Below are 18778 nucleotides of genomic sequence, written 5' to 3' on the forward strand. Positions count from 1 at the left end.
ATACACGATTAACATATCTGACACAGGTGCCGTCCCATGCGGGTCCCACAATCTATCTCACCTCCATTTTACAGACCCAGAGAGGTTGTGACTCGCCCGAGATCGCGCAGCGGCCCAGTGGTGGAACTGGGATTCGAATCCAGGCCCCCTGGCTCCCAGATCTCTGTTCTTTCTCCTAGGCCTTGCTCTGCCGCAGTGACTCACGGAAATCTGTTTTCACCATGTGGGGGATGGAGCCAGCGGAAGCAGAAATTACTCTTTTTACCATGAAAAGAACCCAGTAACTCCTGCTTCCCGTGGCTCAATTCCCCACATGTTATATAGTAAACAAGCTTAGCCTAGCTCGGCCCGTCCAAACACAACTGTCCCTGGAGGGTCTGGCAGAGCAGAATGAGGGAACAAAGCCCAGCTGCACCCGTTTATCTGTTCTGATCCTTCTGAGGTCCACAGACCGTGTGTATGAACCCCCATCTACCATCCACGCCTCCTTGTTCAGCATTTCGGACCACCGTTAGGCCCGAAGGAGTCGGGGGGAGGGAGGGCTGACAGCTCTACCTCTCCCTCTGGAACGTGTTCGTGTCCCTCCTATCTGCTGGTCCATCTTGAACTGGAATTGACAAGGGATTAAGTGGGTCAGAGGAATTACACTGCCTTCGGAATCAAAGCTAGAATGACTCCTTTCCTCCCCGGTGCCAATGGAAGGAGACCCTCTAAATGCCAGATGGAAGGCAGTCCAGCTCTCCTCACAGCTTTATTTGTTTAGTCCCTGCCTGGCAAAAATACCCTGTTACCAAGGAATGTATGTGAGATAAGGAGAATAATTAGCACACAAAGCCAACGCTGGTCCCTTCCCTCCTTCATAAGACTCCCTACCCTATTCTGGAACCAGTCAGATGAACAGGCAGCTTCTAAGCCACATGCTAAGAGGCAGGAAACCACAACCTCATGGGACTAGGAATGAGCACGGTCTAATGTGGATAGAGCACAGGCTTGGGAGCCAGGTGGTCATGGGTTCTAATCCTGGCCCCACCACTTGTCTGCAGTGTGACCGTGGGCAAGTCACTTCACTTCTCTCGACCTCAGTTACCTCATCTATAAAATGGGGATTGAGACAATGAGCCCCACCTGGGATGAGGACTGTGTCCAACCTGCTCTGCTGGTGTCCACCCCAGTGCTTAATTCAGTACCTGGCACACTGTAAGCACTTAAAACAAACACCATTATTATTATTACTATTATTAATAATAATGAAATGAGAGCCCTAGGAAAAAAATAAGCATTTTAGAATCATTTAGACTGTAAGCTTGTTGTGGGCAGGGAACGTGCCTACCGGTTCTGTTGTATGGTACTCTTCTAAACCCTCGTACAGTGTCCTGTTCCCAGTAAGCGCTCAATAAATACCACTGACTGATTTCAACAGAAATTCTTTTGGGATGGCGGAGTCAGTTCTCCTGCACTCTGCTCCCTCCTACACTACATAAGCGATCCCGGGACTTTGCCCCTTCCTGAACTCCTGTTTCCCATTCTTTACAATGGAACCTAGCAGTTGACTGTATTCAACTTGGAGCGTCTTGATAAGACTGAAGTCAAACTAAGCCTGTGAGATAGTCTCACATGAACCAGAATATTTTTTTTTGCCACAGCTAAAACCCAACCAAATGGATCCCAGAAGAGTGGGAGAGTCCTGTGGGCAGAAAAAAATAGCAGACAACGCATTGCTCTCAGTAGGTTCTCTAGAAATAAGACTATTTCTAGCACTACTCTTATAGCCTCCACTTCCTAATCAGAATAATTACCTCCTGCCCATCTCAAAGGGTCATGGAGGGCCACGTGATGCAGCTAACAGATAAGTTCAAGGAGCAACTTTCTGCCTCAGAGAGTTTGGAGATAATGAAGAAGGGTGTTGACTCTCTCCTGGAGAGTCCTGCTTGAAGGCAGGGGACTGGACCAGATGGTTTCTGACGTCTCTTCCAATATAATGATTTCAGGTAGGGGAAATCAGCGTTGGTCAAAGTAATCAGCTGATTCTGCTGTTTTTTCCTGACTTCATCCTAATGTCAATAATTGTTCATTCATCTTTTCTGGGACTAAGATCACAGGGGTGGTTAAGGTCAAAGCTGTGGCTATTTGTCCTTCTGGTGATAACGTTCTCTTTTCGATTAAGCTGCCAGTTTCCTTGAAAAGCAGGGGCCAGACAATAGTAGTAAGCACTCTCAACTCCTCAGGGAAATAACACCACGGCTTCGACTCCTCATCTCCGCCGACCCGGCCGCCTCGCAGCTGGCTCCCGGCCACCCTGAAACAGACTTCCTCTATTATCCTTTCGGGCCACGGTCTCGGCCCCCGGCTCAATTGGCAGACTCGCTTTCCCCGGCTCCCGTTTCGGGGTCGGCCGTAGTGACCCTGGCCTGCGTGGGAATGCTAAGGACTGTCGGCGCGTGGTGGATCTCTTACCATTTTAAGCAGACTCTCTTTGCCCCTAACCCCTACACCCCAAAGGACCCCAAAGATCACAGCAACACGGTGACAATAAAGTTAGGGGAGCTAATTCATTTCTTTTCTTCCCCTGCTGCAGCACTGCATTCGCCTCAAACTATAGCTCTCTCGCTCTCTTTCCCATTAATCTCCTAGAGGAACGCGCCTGAATGGGTAATGTAGCAGTACGTGGCCTGGTTGAATAAAATGTTCTTGTGTCTTTCCCCTTCCTCCTTCCTTCCTGTACAGGAGCTGTCCTTGGTTCCGAGATGTTCGTCATCCTTATGCTGTACCTCTGGTTTGGGATCGGACTGGCCTGCGCTGGTTTCTGCTGCCATCAGCTCCTGTTGATACTACGAGGGAAAACCCGCCATCAGGTGCGGAAGGGCCTGGTAGTGCGTGCCCGCCCCTGGAGAAGGAATCTGCAGGAAGTCTTCGGGAAGAGGTGGCTTCTGGGGCTCCTGATTCCAGTGCTCAACGTGGGGAGTGACTACCACCAGCAGAAAGACAAATAGCAGCTCCAAACTGGCTCTCTCTCCTCTCTTTATCTCTCTCTAGTTCTCTCCTTTTCTCGCTCCTCTCTCTCTCACACACACACATACACCTCCCACACACAGGCGCACTCTTCTGCCTCCATTTATAATCTGCCTGAGCACCCAGTCGTTGGGAAAGGAAAACACTCAACCTCCCAGACTGAAGTCTAGTAGATAGGTAGAAATAGCAAGAACTATCAAGATATCAACATTCACGATGTAGCTGGGCAGGAACCATTCTGATCCAGATACTTTCCTGTACTTATCTACCCCCCAAAAAAACTGTCACCGGCATTATTAGGGAAGAATGCAAACAGGCTTGCCACCCCCTCTCCTCATGTGCCTCTCCTTTGGCTGTTCCCCCTCCTACCTTTCCCTCAGATGAGAAGCAGTGTGGCCTAGTGGAGAGAGCCCAGGCCTGGGAGCTAGAAGACTTGGGTTCTAATCCTGGGCTCTTCCATTTGTCTCCTGCGTGACTCTGTGCCTCAGTTCCCTCATCTGCAAAATGGGGATTCAATCCCTGTTCTCCTTCCTTACCTAGACTGTGAGCCCCATGTGGGATCTAATCATCTTGTATCTACCCCAGCACTTAGATCAGTGCTTGGCGCATAGCGAGCATTTAACAAATACCACGGTTATTATTATTCGATGCCTTCCTCACATACCCGATGCTGATATGTTACAGTTGCTGTGACCATAATTTGGCTCTAGAAACCACCAGAGCTCCACCAGGGAGGTGAGGGAGGAGGTTGGTGGACTTCCTGGGCCGATGGGATTTTGAGACAGGAAAATGTTTTCAAATAGCATTGCAAGGCATCCAGTCACTGGCTCTTATTCATCAGGCGGTGGAATAAGGCTGCCCTCCTTCCTCCCAACAACTCCCAACAGGCCTGTCTACTCCTTTTCACAGCACTATAATGGAGTATCCACGAGTGTTTCCATTTCCAGAAAAAAAAGACCCCACTTGCTTCCCTACCCAGCTTAATCTAGGGAGAGCTCCAGGGATTGCTAACCAGGGAACAGGAACCATCATTTTAAAACTGCTCTCTCTCCCCTCCAGCTCCCCCAACCCCCCGCTTCCTTCCCACCCCCATCTCTCTCCTTTCCAACAGTATTTTCCCCGGGCTGGCTGCTTTCACACCTTTACCAAGAGGCAGCTTGGAGCAACCGAGAAAGACAAACACAGGATGGAAAAGTAGATGAGAAGTTGAGTAAGGGAGGGGTATAGGGGTGTGTGTGTGTGCACACCCATATGTGTGTGTGTTCAGAGAAAAAGGACAAGGGAATGAGTGGGTGGTTGGATTTGTGGGTGGGAGGGTGTGAGAGCACACAGGAGAGAGCTGTGAAAGTGCGTGGAGATGGTTAGGTTGGGTGTGTGTGTACGAAAGGATGGGAGATTGAGGAGCAAAAAGTGCCTGGAAGAGGCAGGGTGATCCTACGTGGGCAGGAAGGGGGATCCAGAGAGGGAGGCTTTGAAAAGCTGCAACTCACAAATTCAGTGGGGCACAGAAACAAGGAAAGAGGGGTGTGTGTGTGTTTGTTTGTTTAGATTAAGTTGCGACTGGGGAAGGTACATAGGAAGACCAGACTGGAGATGGTCCTGGACGATGCTGAGAGGAGGTGAGAGGGATGTGATGTTGGATTAAGATGTGAGTCAAAAGGATTTATGGAGGATCACTCTGAGGGGTAATGAGACAGCATGACTGTGGGGAAGGATCCAGTGAGGAGAGAATGGAGGTTGTCGGTGAACCTTCTGTTTGCATGCCAAATAATAATAACAAAAATGGTACTTGTGAAGCATTTACCACGTGCCAAGTATTGTAGTAGCCCTAACCCTTACCATAATCAGGGTGGACAGATACCCAAGAGTGCAGAGCTGGCTCCAGTGGAAGAAAGATGAGGCTCTGGAGAGGGTGGGATTTGTGGTACATATGTGGTCAGTGAATCTAATGGGGCACCTAGGTGGCAGAGGGCAGTTGGTAAGACCCTTAGGGATACCCAAGGGGAAATCAGATGGATGTGGACAACAGAGGGGCCATAGCAAAACCACACAGATCTTGTTCAAGACATTGCGATCCACACGGAAAAGAGAGAGAAATTCCAAATATAGCAACAAAGGTTAGAATAGGCTTTGCAGTTATTGTGCACTAGTCTCCAAAATACTTTGGCCTAAATCTATCTCTAGAGATTTCAAACCCATAAAGGGTCTCAGGCCAGCTTTTATAGGTTCACTTTGTCAGCATTTCCCTTAAAATGAACTTCAAACATCAGGAGTGTTTGACCGAGAGTTGAGAAGTAGTAATTCAAAGGATCCCCAGATATTCTGCACCCATCAACCGACAGCATCTCTGGAGGGCCTACTGTGTGCAAAGCACTGAACTAAGCGCTTGGGAGAGTTCATTAGAAGTGAAATTAACCAACAAACTCTCTCGATTACAACCCCATTTTCCCAAGGATGTGCATTAGCCGATCCTCAACTGCATCAGAACCCAGGCCATGAGTCCGGGGTTGCTTTGGAGTCGCTTGCCAGTCTTGTTGGTCTTGATACTGTGGGGAGCTCTTTTTTGGCCCGAGACATGGGGACGCTCCTGGCACAGCTCTTCATCACGTTGGAGCAGAGAAGAGTGATCAGTGGTGTCCTTTCCCCTCCGGAAACCCTCGGCCACCTTGAGCTTCCCAGACCTTGACTGCCAAGGGAGGAAGAGAAGTCTGAGAAAGCCTCGGCCCTCTTGCCCGTGGCGAAACCTTCAAACTCATCTCAGGCTTTGGGACCAGCTGGGAAAAGCGACCCGTGGATATGAGTGATCACAGCGAATCTGGGCGAGCACAAGAAGCAGGGAGCAAAGGGAAGAGGAGGCGGGGCCCCGGCAGATAAAGCCTCGCACAGGAACAGAGCAGCATTCCAACACGTGACACTGTCTTTCCATCAATGAGCAACAATAAAGTGTTTGGTTTTTTTGTTTTTATTTTTTAAGTTGCCATCTGGATGTTATGGTTGTCAGCTGTTCTGCAGTGCTCAGGCTAATCCTCACATGCTACTGCTGACTCTCACATGCTTCTCCTCCTCACCCCTTGGTCAGTCCACTGCCTCCCTATGCCCCTCACCACTGCTAGAGGATAGGCAAAGACAGGGAGGAGGTCAAGTGGCAGAATGAGGATTAGAACCCAGGTCCTCTTCCACTTGTCTGTCTCTTGGGCAAGTCACTTAACTTCTCCATGCCTCTATTAGGATGGAAATGAAAAAGTTGACAGGACAACTATCTGGGCGGGATAACGGGACTCCTGGGTTTCTCTTCTGGGCTCTTCCACTGACTTGCAGTGTTTCTTGTGGTCGAGAAAACTTTAACTCTCTCGGCCTCCACCTTTCCGTTTGAAAAAATGGGACCTCTGAACTGGGCCACCGCCACCGTGTTCTGAGAGTGAAAATGTGCAATTGTTGTTTCCTCCGGAATCTCATGGCTTGTTGGTCTTGTAGGTACATAATCTGCATCTGCCCGTCGATCCCATTATGATGTAAGATCCTCGGGGCCTAGGGGCAAAATGTTTATAAAACACCAAGGATCCTTCTCCCTATTTTTCCTCATTCTTAAACTCCACCCCCAAATCACTTGCCCATTTATCCTGCCCCTCTCTAAAAATCAGCATATGCTAAGGAACGTAATTCCTTTTATTCTCCAATTCCAAAGAGAATGACTTGATTCTGCCAAAACGGCTTCGTCCATAAAAATACTATCTTCCTGACAAGTGGTTTGGCGGTATTTCTGGGTAGATGGGAAAAAGATGCTTGTTCTGACCGGCTGAGTGAGGGGAAAAGGACCCTCGGGTATCACCCAGGATCCCTCGGGCTTAACAAATATAACATCGGCTCTTCATTGCCTCTCCTTCCTGAGGCCTGAAATCCATGGGTCTAAAATCCCCAGCGCCAGCCAATCAGCATGGAGTAGTGGATAGAGCACAGGCCTGGGACTTGGAAGGTCATGGGTTCTAATCCCGACTCTGCCAGTTGTCTGCTGTGTGACCTTGGGCAAGTCACTTCACTGTGCCTCAGTTACCTCATCTGTAAAATGGGGATTGAGACTGCGAGCCCCATGTGGGACAGGGACTGTGTCCAACCCAACTCGCTTGTATCCACTTCATCGCTTAGTACAGTGCCTGGCACATAATAAGTGCTTAACAAATGCCATAGTAATAATTATTATTATTATTATAATCAACCACTAACATTTTCCACACCTCATCACAGACGACTCCTCACAGCAACAGGACGTCATGCCCAGGCTCCTATGGGGAGGAGTGACTCATTTATTCCTTTATGGCATCTCCCCCCATTCTGGTCCGAGAGAAGATGAATAGCGGGGGTACTCGGAGCTAATTTTGACTTAGCAAAAGCTACAGTTTTGAAATTCAGGAAACAGTCTGCTTTATTATATGAATGTCGACATAGCCACTACTTTACTTTTTTCCTCATCCGAAGTTTAATTCTCCCAACACCCCTTAGCAGTAAGCAGAGGGCAAGGAAAATTTACGGCCATTTTGCATCGAGGCAGTCAGAGATAGGAAGAGTCTTACTCAGAATTTCTCAGAAAGCCAAGGGCAGAGGTATTCAAAGGAGTTCAGTGATTAACCCTTTCAGAGATTAACCCTTTCAGAGATACTGACAAGGCACTGGAGCCAAAATACTTTACTGAAGTCAGAGAGAGGTCGAGGAGAGTTTGGAACTGCACCCAGGCCTGTGGAGTGAGGCACAGTAAAAAGTGTCCTTACTATTTTGGGCTGCATCTATCAGAGACAGTGACGTGCATAATCAGGAAAGTGATCAGAAAACACATTGTCCTGGTGCCCAGCTGAAACCCGGGGCATGAGGCTTTCCAAGCCACCTGATGAAAGAATAAGACAGAAGCTACCCTGAGAGGTAATGAAAATGACACAGGGCTCAGAGGAGAAGACATCTGAGGAGGCTAAATTTATACTGTCTGGGAAAAGAGAAGACTTTGGGGTTGGGCGGTGAGAAGGGGTGGCAGGGGACAAGAGAAGGGCATAATCACAGTTTATAAATACCTTCAAGGTGACAGTGGGAGAGGACAGCAAGAAGATACGAACGGCTCAGAGTTTCATCAGGAAATGGCAGGGCCAAGAGCATTGACCTGAAAACTGAGAAAGGAGGGAGAAGAGTTCCAAAGTGGTAGATATTTATGGGAGAGGGTGGCACTGCAGAGCTAAGACGAAAGAACTCAATTTGAGGCATTACTGACCTAACGTGACTGTTGGAGGAGTCATTATCCATCAGTCAATCAATCATGCTTATCGAGTGCTTACTCTGCAAAGAGAATTGAACTAAGCACTTGGGAGAGTACAATGTAACAGAGTTGGTAGATACGTTCCCTGCCCACGAGGAGCTTACGATCCAGAGGACCTTGTGCTGATCACCACCATTTGGATTTCTAGAGAGTCTCCTAGGGCAGAACACTCTACTAGGTGCTTGTGAAAGTGCAATAAAAGTAAAAGACACAATACTTGCCTTCAGGGAGTTTATAATCTAATGGTGGTGTAAGGGGTGGGGACACCAGCAAGTGCCGACTATATATACACAAGACCAACAATCAATCAATCATATTTATTGAGCACTTACTGTGTGCAGAGCACTGTACTAAGCGCTTGGGAAGTACAAGTTGGCAACATATAGAGACAGTCCCTACCCAACAGTGGGCTCACAGTCTAAAAGCACAAAATTTGGGAGTGAAGCTATTTGGCTAATGTCTGTTTGGAGGAAAAAGACCCCTGGCTATAGCCTGCTTTGTATTAACATTCTAGATGACAATAATAATAATAATAATAATAATAAGATATTTAAGTGCTTACTATGCACCAAGCATTGTGCCAAGCACTGGGGGTAGATACAAGATAGTGAGATCAGACATAAGGCCAGTCCCACGTGGGACTTACAGTCTAAGTAGGAGGGAGAACAGGTCGAATCCCCACTTTACAAATGAGGAAACTGAAGCACAGAGAAGTTATATGAGTTGCCCAGTGTTACATAGCAAGCAAAAGGTAGATCTTGGTTATTAGAACCGAGGTCATTCATTCATTCAATCATATTTATTGAGTGTTTACTGTGTGCAGAGCACTGTACTAAGTGCTTGGGAAGTACAAGTTGGCAAAATATAGAGACGGTTCCTACCCAACAACAGGCTCACAACTCCCAGGCCCATGCTCTTTCTGCAAGGCGACGCTGCTTCTAGGAGTGAGGTGGGATCTCTCCAAGGTAAACATTTTCCCAGGAAGGTAGGCTACTTCCCTTGAATCAAATGTAAAACTAAAACAAAGAAAGAGGAAAAGGGGTTGAAAATAAGAGAGCAAACAGGACAGTGATTCAGTCTTTCAAGACAGAGAGCAGTTAGGGAGATGGGAAGATTATTCAATGATGAGTGTCAGCATGGAGCAGATTGGCAGTAGGAAGGAAAACACAATCACTAATTGAGAATTTGGGGAACCAAAAATCAGTGGTGGGGGTCACAGTCTAGTCCTTTACCACAGGGCAGGATCCAGAGGCAATCGGACTGTGGGCAGACAAAATGCAGGGCTGCAAGAAGAAAAGCTCACAGAACAGCAGTGAGAATGAAGCAAAGGAGGACGACATATGGTGCTTATGGATGGAGAGGGGGAGGGAGGGTGGGTAGGAAAGGCGAAAGGAGGAGGAAAATGGGAGAGGTGGAAATTGAGAGAAGGGGAGGAAGAGAAAGAAAAGATGTGCACAGGCGGGCACGCAAGCAAACACACACACACACACACACACACACACACACACACACACACACATATCCTCCCTTCCCTCCATGGGAGGAAGGCTTGGAAGCTGACTAGAAGAACATATTTATTCATTCAATCGTATTTATTGAGCACTTACTGTGTGCAAAGCACTGTACTAAGCCCTTGGGAAGTACAAGTCGGCAACATATAGAGACGGTCCCTACCCAACAACGGGCTCACAGTCTAGAAGGGGGAGGCAGACAACAGGACAAAACATGGAGATAGGTGTCAAAATCGTCAGAACAAATAGAATTATAACTCTATGCACACATCATTAACAAAATAAATAGAATAGTAAATATGTACAAGTAAAATAAACAGAGGGATAAATCTGTACAAATATATACAAGTGCTGTGGGGAGGGGAAGGAGGTGGGGGGGATGGGGAGGAGGAGAGGAAAAAGGGGGCTCAGTCTGGGAAGGCCTCCTGGAGGAGGTGAGCTCTCCGTAGGGTTTACCTGAACAAGAGTTGGTGGAGAGACAGGAATAAAACTGAGACTCCCTTGCCTAGGCAAAGTAATTAGCTTATGAAAGAAGCTACCAGGAGGGAAGCAGTTTGAGAAGGAAAATAATTAGTTAAGCTTTCAGAAGAAAATTAAATTATGGGGCACGAGGCTCTCTCCAAAGATATCTAAGCCCCTAAACAAATTTCTCAGGCCTCCTGGTGCTTTAATCTCGGGACTCTGGGATATTGTTACCACATTCAGAGGGTAAAAATTGATCAACCTTCAAAAAGCAGGGGAAGGGGGACGAACAATTGGGGATCTTCAAAATAGCTGGTCATGCCAATTGTCAGTTGTGTGACTTCGGGCAACTCACTTAACTTCTCTGCGCCTCAGGTACACGGGCTTGGGAGTCAGAGGGCATGGGTTCTCATCCCAGCCCCGCCACATGTCTGCTGTGTGACCTTGGGCAAGTCACTTAACTTCTCTGCGCCTCAGTTAACTCATCTGTAAAAATGAGGGTGAAGACTGTGAGCCCCACGGAGGACAACGTGATCACCGTGTATCCCCCCCAGCGCTTAGAACAGTGCTTTGCGAATAGTAAACGCTTAACAAATGCCATTATTATTATATTAATATAATATTATATTAATTATATATATTATAATAATAAAATGTGGGTTAATAATAATGGTGGCATTTATTAAACGCTTACTATGTGCAAAGCACTGTTCTAAGTGCATAAGGTGAAGACTGTAAGCCTCCCGTGGGACAACCTGATCAGCTTGTAACCTCCCCAGCGCTCAGAACAGTGCTTTGCACATAGTAAGCGCTTAATAAATGCCATTTTTCTGATGATCGGACACTTGTAATCTTTCAATGCAGCCAACAGGGGACACTCCTAGCTGGGTTACAGTTCTGGTTCTTTCCATTCTGCTCCGGAGCAGAGGCATCCAACAGGAGGGTGGATGATAGAAATGTTTCTCTTTCCCTTTCCAAGAAGCCTAGTTACCTTCCCTTCTGCCCAAACAACGTATAGAAAAAAATGCAGAAGCCAACAGTGGCTAAGACTTTGGGCAAACCACTTCACTTCTCTGTGCCTCAGTGACCTCATCTGTAAAATGGGGATGAAGACTGGGAGCCCTACGTGGGACAACCTGATCACCTTGCATCCCTCCCCCGACCCCCCAGCGCTTAGCACATAGTAAGTGCTTAACAGATACCATTCCCCCTTCTAGACTGTGAGCCTGTTGTTGGGTAGGGACTGTCTATCTGTTGCCGAATTGTACTTTCCAAGCGCTTAGTACAGTGCTCTGCACACAGTAAGCGCTCAATAAATGTGATTGAATGAATGAATGAACTATTATTATTATGGTGTTTGTTATATGTGCCAAGAACTGTTCTAAGCACTGGGGTAGAGACAAGGTAATCAGGTTGTCCCACGTGGGGCTCACAGTCTTAATCCCCATTTTACAGAAGAGGTAACTGAGGCACAGAGAAGTGAAATGGCTGGCCCAAGGTCACACAGCAGACAACTGGAGGATTCGGGATTAGAACCCATGACCTTCTGACTCCCAAACCGGTGCTCTTTCCACTAAGCTATGCTGCTTCCCTGATGTGGCCATTCATTCGATCATATTTATTGAGCGCTTACTGTGTGCAGAGCACTGTACCCAGGCATTTGGAAAGTACAATTCGGCAACAAATAGAGGCAATCCCTACCGAACAGCAGGCTCACAGTCTAGAAGGGGCCTAATCAGGCAAGACAGTCCCGAATTGTGGCCACTTTTCCTGCTTTCTGAAAAGCGGCCAGTGGGGTGTCTAAAAAGTCCTTCTTGTGGTCATAAGGGCCATAGGAGTGGCCCAGCCCAGCCAACAGTGACAGCAGGAGGCCAGGGGAAGTGAAATGACAATTGATTTTGTGTCCCCTCCACCTCCGGCTGTCATTACTGCCAATCACTGCGGCCCTCAGGGCTCCCCTCTGTTGCTGAGGCCACCCTGTGCGGTTTAATAATTATAGCCTGCAGAGCAGTCACAGAGGAAACCTCCATGGAGCAGCCTGCCAGAGTAGCAGCAATGGCCATGATAGTAAAAATAATAATAATGGCATTTATTTTAGTGCTTACTATGTGCAAAGCACTGGGGAGGTTACAAAGTGATCAGGTTGTCCCACGGGGCGCTCACAGTCTTCATCCCCATTTCCCAGATGAGGTCACTGAGGCCCAGAGAAGTGAAGTGACTTGCCCGACGTCACACAGCTGACAAACGGAGAGCTGGGATTTGAACCCATGACCTCTGACTCCAAAGCCCGGGCTCTTTCCACCGAGCCACGCCTCTTCTCTAGGAGTCATGCTCTTACTTGCTACTGCTGGCTGCCCTAATGGAGAGAGACAGAGAGAGACAGAGACAGAGAGATAGAGAGAAAGAGAGTGTGTGTGTATATATTTGAATACCCGGGTGTGTTTGCGTGTGGGTCTGTTGTGTTTGCACATGGGTCTTTAGCCCTTGATCCTCTGACTGTGCCTTTCTCTCTCTCTTTCTCTTTGTGTATTTCTTTTTCTATCCTCTATCCTGACCTTTTCTCCTACCTCAGATTCCCAGACCCTCGATCCCTATTCTCTGCAAGTCCGAACCCTTTTTCCCCCACTTTGAACTCCGGAAAATACGGTCACTTGACATCTAAGGCGCACCTAGCCTGTAGCTGGATGTCATAGCCTGGGGTTTCATTTCTTCTCACATTGATTTCAAGGCAGCTTATGAGGTTGTGGGGAGGGAAGGAGCAGGGCGGGGATGACCTGATGTGATAGAGAAGCAGCGTGGCTCAATGGAAAGAGCATGGGCTTGGGCGTCAGAGGCCATGGGTTCAAATCCCAGCTCTCCCAGCTGTCAGCTGTGTGACTTTGGGCAAGTCACTTCACTTCTCTGTGCCTCAGTTACCTCATCTATGAAATGGGGATGAAGACCGTGAGCCCCACATGGGACAATCTGATCACCTTGTATCCTCCCCACCGCTTAGAACAGTGCTTTGCACATAGTAAGCGCTTAACAAATGCCATCATTATTATTATTATTATTTTAGAATTCTTGATTCGGCAGAACCACAAGGGATACAGCAGCCTGGCAGTACTATCCAGTACTACTACTACTACTACTACTACTACTACTACTACTAATAGTCTTTTAGACTGTGAGCCCACTGTTGGGTAGGGACTGTCTCTACATGTTGCTAACTTGTACTTCCCAAGTGCTTAGTACAGTGCTCTGCACATAGTAAGCACTCAATAAATATGATTGATTATAATGATGGTATTTGTTAAGCGCTTACTATGTGCCGAGCACTGTTCTAAGTGCCCAGGACTACCAGGAAATACCTGACCACAACCTAAAAAGGAACAAAAGGCAGCGTACTTCACTGGGCTAAGCAAATGCCTACAACCTAGGGGACTCTGTTTTTTCATCCTCCCTGACCCTAACTGCTAAATGACCCGGGTCAGGTCACAACCTCTACCCTTGTGTCTCCCCATCTCTAAAATGGGTGAACTCTCCAGGGTTCTTTCTGGGAAGAATCACTCTAAAATGATGATAAGGCACTTGGCCAACGCAATGTGCTATAAAAATGGCCCAGTGCCAACTTCAGAAATAATTTACACGTCCTAAATTGGTCCTTTCATCAACTTCCAACAATGCCATCCCACTAGCTAATTAACAGAAGCATACCAGAATGCTCTTTCTCCTGCCTTTCCCTCTCTTCCCTGTCTCTTTCTCTCTTCTCTCTCCTTTCCCCCTTTTTTTTCTTCCTCTCCCCTCACTCAATTCATTCAATCATATATACTGAGCGCTTATTCTGTGCAAAGCACTTTATTAAGCACTTGGAAGAGGACAATACAACAACGAACACATTCAACACACACATCCACACTCTGACTCCTCACCTCTCCTCACCAACTGAGCTACAGATTCACGGAGCAACTATCTTGCAGAATCCCAAAGCAAAATCTCTTTCACCCTCAGATATTCTCTGTGGTGCAGGAATGGACAAATATGATCGTGTCCATTTTTTACCAATGAGGCTTGGGGAGGGAAAATGATAGAGCCAGTATATGTCTCGGCATTTCGGTAGTGGAGCTGGAACTAGCAGCTCCCTATTGCCCGGTGCCATTACCATTAGACCAGGCAAACCACTTTTCCCCAGACTTTGAAACTCGCATATCACACCCTTAGAGAAAAAACAAACAAAAAATCCCCCTAAAATCTAGATTATTTTGAGGATGGGGAAAAAGGTCTTGGAGTGTCTGACTTTTCACCAAGGTGTTAAGAGGATTAGGCTACAGCTGAAGGAGGAGGGTGTGTGAAGATTTTCAGAACTAATTAGAGATGGGAAAATAATCCTTTGAGATTCAGAGAAGTTGCTCCACCCCAGGTACATCTAATAACATCTTCCCCCACCACTCCTGGGAATGTTTTGAAGAGAAGATAGATGTGAGCATGCTCTCAGCGCTTTGGAAGAAGCAGGCAGAGTAAATCCATTTATAATCAGGGCCAAAGGCACAAAAGGAGGCTCCATAGGAATGTGTGTACTGTATATCAAAGAATAACATACATAAATAACATGCAGTGTAAGTGCTTGCCTATCTGGCTAGCTGTATATGTCCACACAAAAATGATTCAAGATTTTAAAATCTTGAAACATTTTTAAAAGTCTTGAAGTGGAATACAGCTTGGATGGGGGTATGAAGGAGGAAGATCTGAAGATTTGTAAGCTCTAGACTGTAAACTTGCTTTGGGCAGGGTAGGTGAAGCGAACTCTGTTGTATTGTACTCTCCCAAGCGCTTAGTACAGTGCTCTGCACATAATAACTGGTCAATAAATGCCATTGATTGACTGACTCGGGCCTAGCCCCCACAAACTTTTCTTGTGAAGGTTGAGGAGTCATGTCGTCAAAAATTTGAATTAGAAAAGCCTCAAGGGTCAGAACCAGAGAATCTGAGGCCGGGAACTTTCTGGTTCTGAGCAAATCCCTTAGCTCTGCTGCTTCAGTTTCCTCAAATGATGAATTCTGACAACATGACTTTCCTGCTGGCCAGGGGCTTGGCAAAGTGTAATTCATGCCTATGAAATGCTTGAAAGAGGTATAATGAGAGAACATACAGCCTCTCTAAATGCAAGAAGGCCACACTAACAGATAATCCAGGAGCTCTATAAAGGGTACTGCTTCTGCTGAAAGTCTGCTACGGTGACATATAGTAACTATGGTATTTGTTGAGCACTTACTATGTTCCAGGCACTGTACTGAGCGCTGGGGTGGGCTCAAAACATAAGCTCTTAAATGCAATAACTATAATAATAATAATAATGAAATTGTTAGTGATTGGGTCGCATGCTTTAACATAGCCTGGGGTTTCATTTCTTCTCACATTGATTTCAAGGCAGCTTACGAGGTTGTAGGGAGGGAAGGAGCAGGGCGGGGATGACCTGATGTCCCAGCCACTCTTGAGGCACTGTAAAATACTACACAATTCAAGATACTGTCACATGCTCCTCAAGTTCTGCCCCACATTTTAAAGACTGGACTTCATAACCCGAATCCACAAGGCACAAGCAGAACCATACAGTCCATGGTGCTGACGGGCTCATGGAATCACCCTTTCCTCGGTCCCCACAGCTTTTAGCCAGGAAGAGCAGCCGGGAATAGCCTGCCCTGCCCCTTGGAGCTGCAACGGGGCCAGAGGTGGAACCAAGATGGCTCTACTACTTGCGGTGGCTTCCATGCCCACCAGGTCTGGGGAAAAGCGCCGCTTCCACTAATAGCGTCCACTATTCTCTGACGATGCACTTTGCGGGGCATGGAAGGAGGAGAAGAGGGTGAAATGCCAACACTGCCACAAGCAGCGTAAGTTTTAATTCACCGGGTACTCATGCCGACTGCGTGCAGAGCACTAGCTAAGTGTTCTCAATTGCCTCAATCGCCAAGGTGCTCACAGTGAGCTTTGCCGGTCCCCCTCGTATTAGCGGGAGGTTTTACAGGGGTGACTCGCCCCGCTACTGCTTTGGGGAGCGTGTTGATGCTACTCGCTTTCTTCCCTGGCTGGCTGCTGACCTCACCAGGATGCCCGCAGGCAACAACCCCTCCACCCCCATCCTTCCCATGTCTCTTGAAGCAGCAGTGGATAGAGCACAGGCCTGAAAGTGAGAAGGTCATGGGTTCTAATCATCATCATCAATCATATTTATTGAGCGCTTACTGTGTGCAGAGCACTGTACTAAGCGCTTGGGAAGTACAAGTTGGCAACATATAGAGACAGTCCCTACCCAACAGTGGGCTCACAGTCTAAAAGGGGGAGACAGAGAACAAAACCAAACATACTAACAAAATAAAATAAATATAATAGATATGTAATCCCAGCTCTGCCACTTGCCTGCTGTGTAACCTTGGACAAGTCACTTAAGTTGTCTGTGCCTCAGTTGCCTCATCTGCAAAATGGGGATTTAGACTGTGAGCCCCACGTGGGACAACCTGATTACCTTGTATCTACCCCAGGGCTCATAACAGTTCACGGCACATAGTAAACGCTTAACAAATACCATTATTATTATTATTCCAATCAACCCAATCATGGGACGGTGGCAGCGTATTACCTGGATCTATCAGAGCTATTAAGGACCTGACAGCAGAGGTGAAACAACCCAAGGGTCTCATTTCTTCTTTGTAGCTCCAAATGGGGAAGTGGACTTTGCAGATGTTTCCAGTCGATCAGTGGTATTTACTGAGCCCATACTTTGTTCAGAGCATTGAACTAAACACTTGGGAGAGTACAATTCAACAGAGCTGGTAGACAAGATCCCTGCCCACTACAAGCTTACAGTTTCCAACTTGGCAGACGGCAGGCAATGTGACCTTGGGATTTGGGGTTGAATGTCTGATCGGCTCCTAAGGAGGCCACGAGACGCTGACTGCGGAAGTTGCGGAATCAAAACCGAGGTCGAATCTGTCTCTAAACGGATGAGGAACTTCACCGAGGCCTCAGTGGACTTGTAAAGAAATCAATTTGCAAAACCAAGCATTCTTCTGAAACCACTGCATCCCCTGACTAAAAAGATTCGTTTTTGGAAATCAAAGACAACTATTTTAACCTGCTTACCTTAAAGTCTGCATTAATGTTTCTCTCTCCTAGAGTTAGTAGTCCACCAATTCTGTTATATTGTACTCTCCCAAGCACTTAATATAGTGCTCTGCACATGGTAAGTGCTTGATAAATACCACTGATTGATTGTCACTGCTCTGTTTCCCCACAGTGCCCGTTTCTCCAGAGCCTGCTTGGCTTTCTCTGTGCTTTCTCCCTGCCCCCTTCCCCGGCTTTACTTACAGCTGCCACCCACGCACCGCGTTAACTTTGTGGGATTTTCTCTTTTTTCATTTTCACCCTCTCCAACAGTAGCAATCAGAGGCATGAACATATTACATCCATTCCTGGGAGAAAAATCTACTTTTTTCATTCATTCATTCAATCGCATCTATTGAGCCGCTTACTGTGTGCAGAGCACTGTATTAAGCGCTTGGGAAGTACAGGTTGGCAACATATAGAGACGGTCCCTACCCAACAGCCGGCTCACAGTCTAGACGGGGGAGACAAGACAACAAAACAAAACATATTAACAAAATAAAATAAATAGAATAAATATGTACAAGTAAAATAGAGTAACAAATACGTGCAACTTTTGTCTTTCATGTAATGTAATTGTTTTTGATAAAAACAAGAGACGGGAGAATCGGCTGCCCCGTTTTGTCACGATGTGCATTTTCATTACGTGGTCTGGCTAAGAACACCATTGGGAAATTAGGAGCCATTCTTCAGACTACGTCTATTTGATAGGATATAGTGAGATGCACACAAAACTGTCAGCGTACACGTGGCATTGGGTGTACTGATTGCAACAGTGTATGTTTTTCTTAATGTGGGGTTCTGAAAGAACTCAGTCTCCGTGTTATAGGAGAAGTAGATGTATATTTAAAACGTTAGGACCATACGGGAAAACAGACAGATCGCTTTTTGGGATGCAAACCAAGTGGAACTTGCAAGGGGCTATAAAATGAACCCTTCCAGGAAGTCTCCTAAAAAGTCCCATGTTCCTACCTGAAACCAATTTCCATAAACAGTTGTCACTTTGTGATGAAATGGGGTCGTTGATACCTTCCAAGAGAGTCTGACTGCCTAAATCCAAAGACTTAATACCCAAAGCCCTGGAATGCCCATATTGGAATATACGCTTAGGATTTAGAGCATGTAAATGAACAACAAAGACCTAAGAAACAGAAGCAGTGTTGCCTAATGGAAAGAGCAAGGGCCTGGGAACTGGAGGACCTGGGTTCAAATCTCGGCTCTGCTAATCACTTGCTGTGTGACCCTGGGAAAGTCACTTAACTTCTCCATGCCTCAGTTTCTTCAACTGTAAAATGGGGATTAAATACCTGTTCTCCCTCCTACTTGTACTGTAAGACCTATGTGAAATGGGGTCTCTATC

General features: G+C 46.8%; 1 protein-coding gene across 6 annotated transcripts in view; it reads left to right on the forward strand.

Moving 5' to 3' along the window:
• Positions 1 to 5974, forward strand: part of ZDHHC22 (zinc finger DHHC-type palmitoyltransferase 22) — a 47092-nt gene extending 41118 nt beyond the window's left edge. For 3 of the 6 annotated variants that reach the window (XM_038766951.1, XM_038766264.1, XM_038767697.1), the window contains 2 exons: positions 2725 to 2852; positions 4069 to 5974. In XM_038766951.1, coding sequence (XP_038622879.1) covers positions 2725 to 2852; positions 4069 to 4236 — 296 coding nt within the window. In that variant the 3' untranslated portion in view covers positions 4237 to 5974. Of the gene's footprint in view, positions 1 to 2724; positions 3428 to 4068 lie in introns of those variants that run through there. The other 3 variants (XM_038769896.1, XM_038769126.1, XM_038768423.1) reach the window with 3 other exon arrangements.
• The last annotated feature ends 12804 nt before the right edge of the window (positions 5975 to 18778 follow it).

The sequence above is a fragment of the Tachyglossus aculeatus genome, chromosome 1, assembly GCF_015852505.1.
Source record: "Tachyglossus aculeatus isolate mTacAcu1 chromosome 1, mTacAcu1.pri, whole genome shotgun sequence".
Lineage (NCBI taxonomy): Eukaryota > Metazoa > Chordata > Mammalia > Monotremata > Tachyglossidae > Tachyglossus > Tachyglossus aculeatus.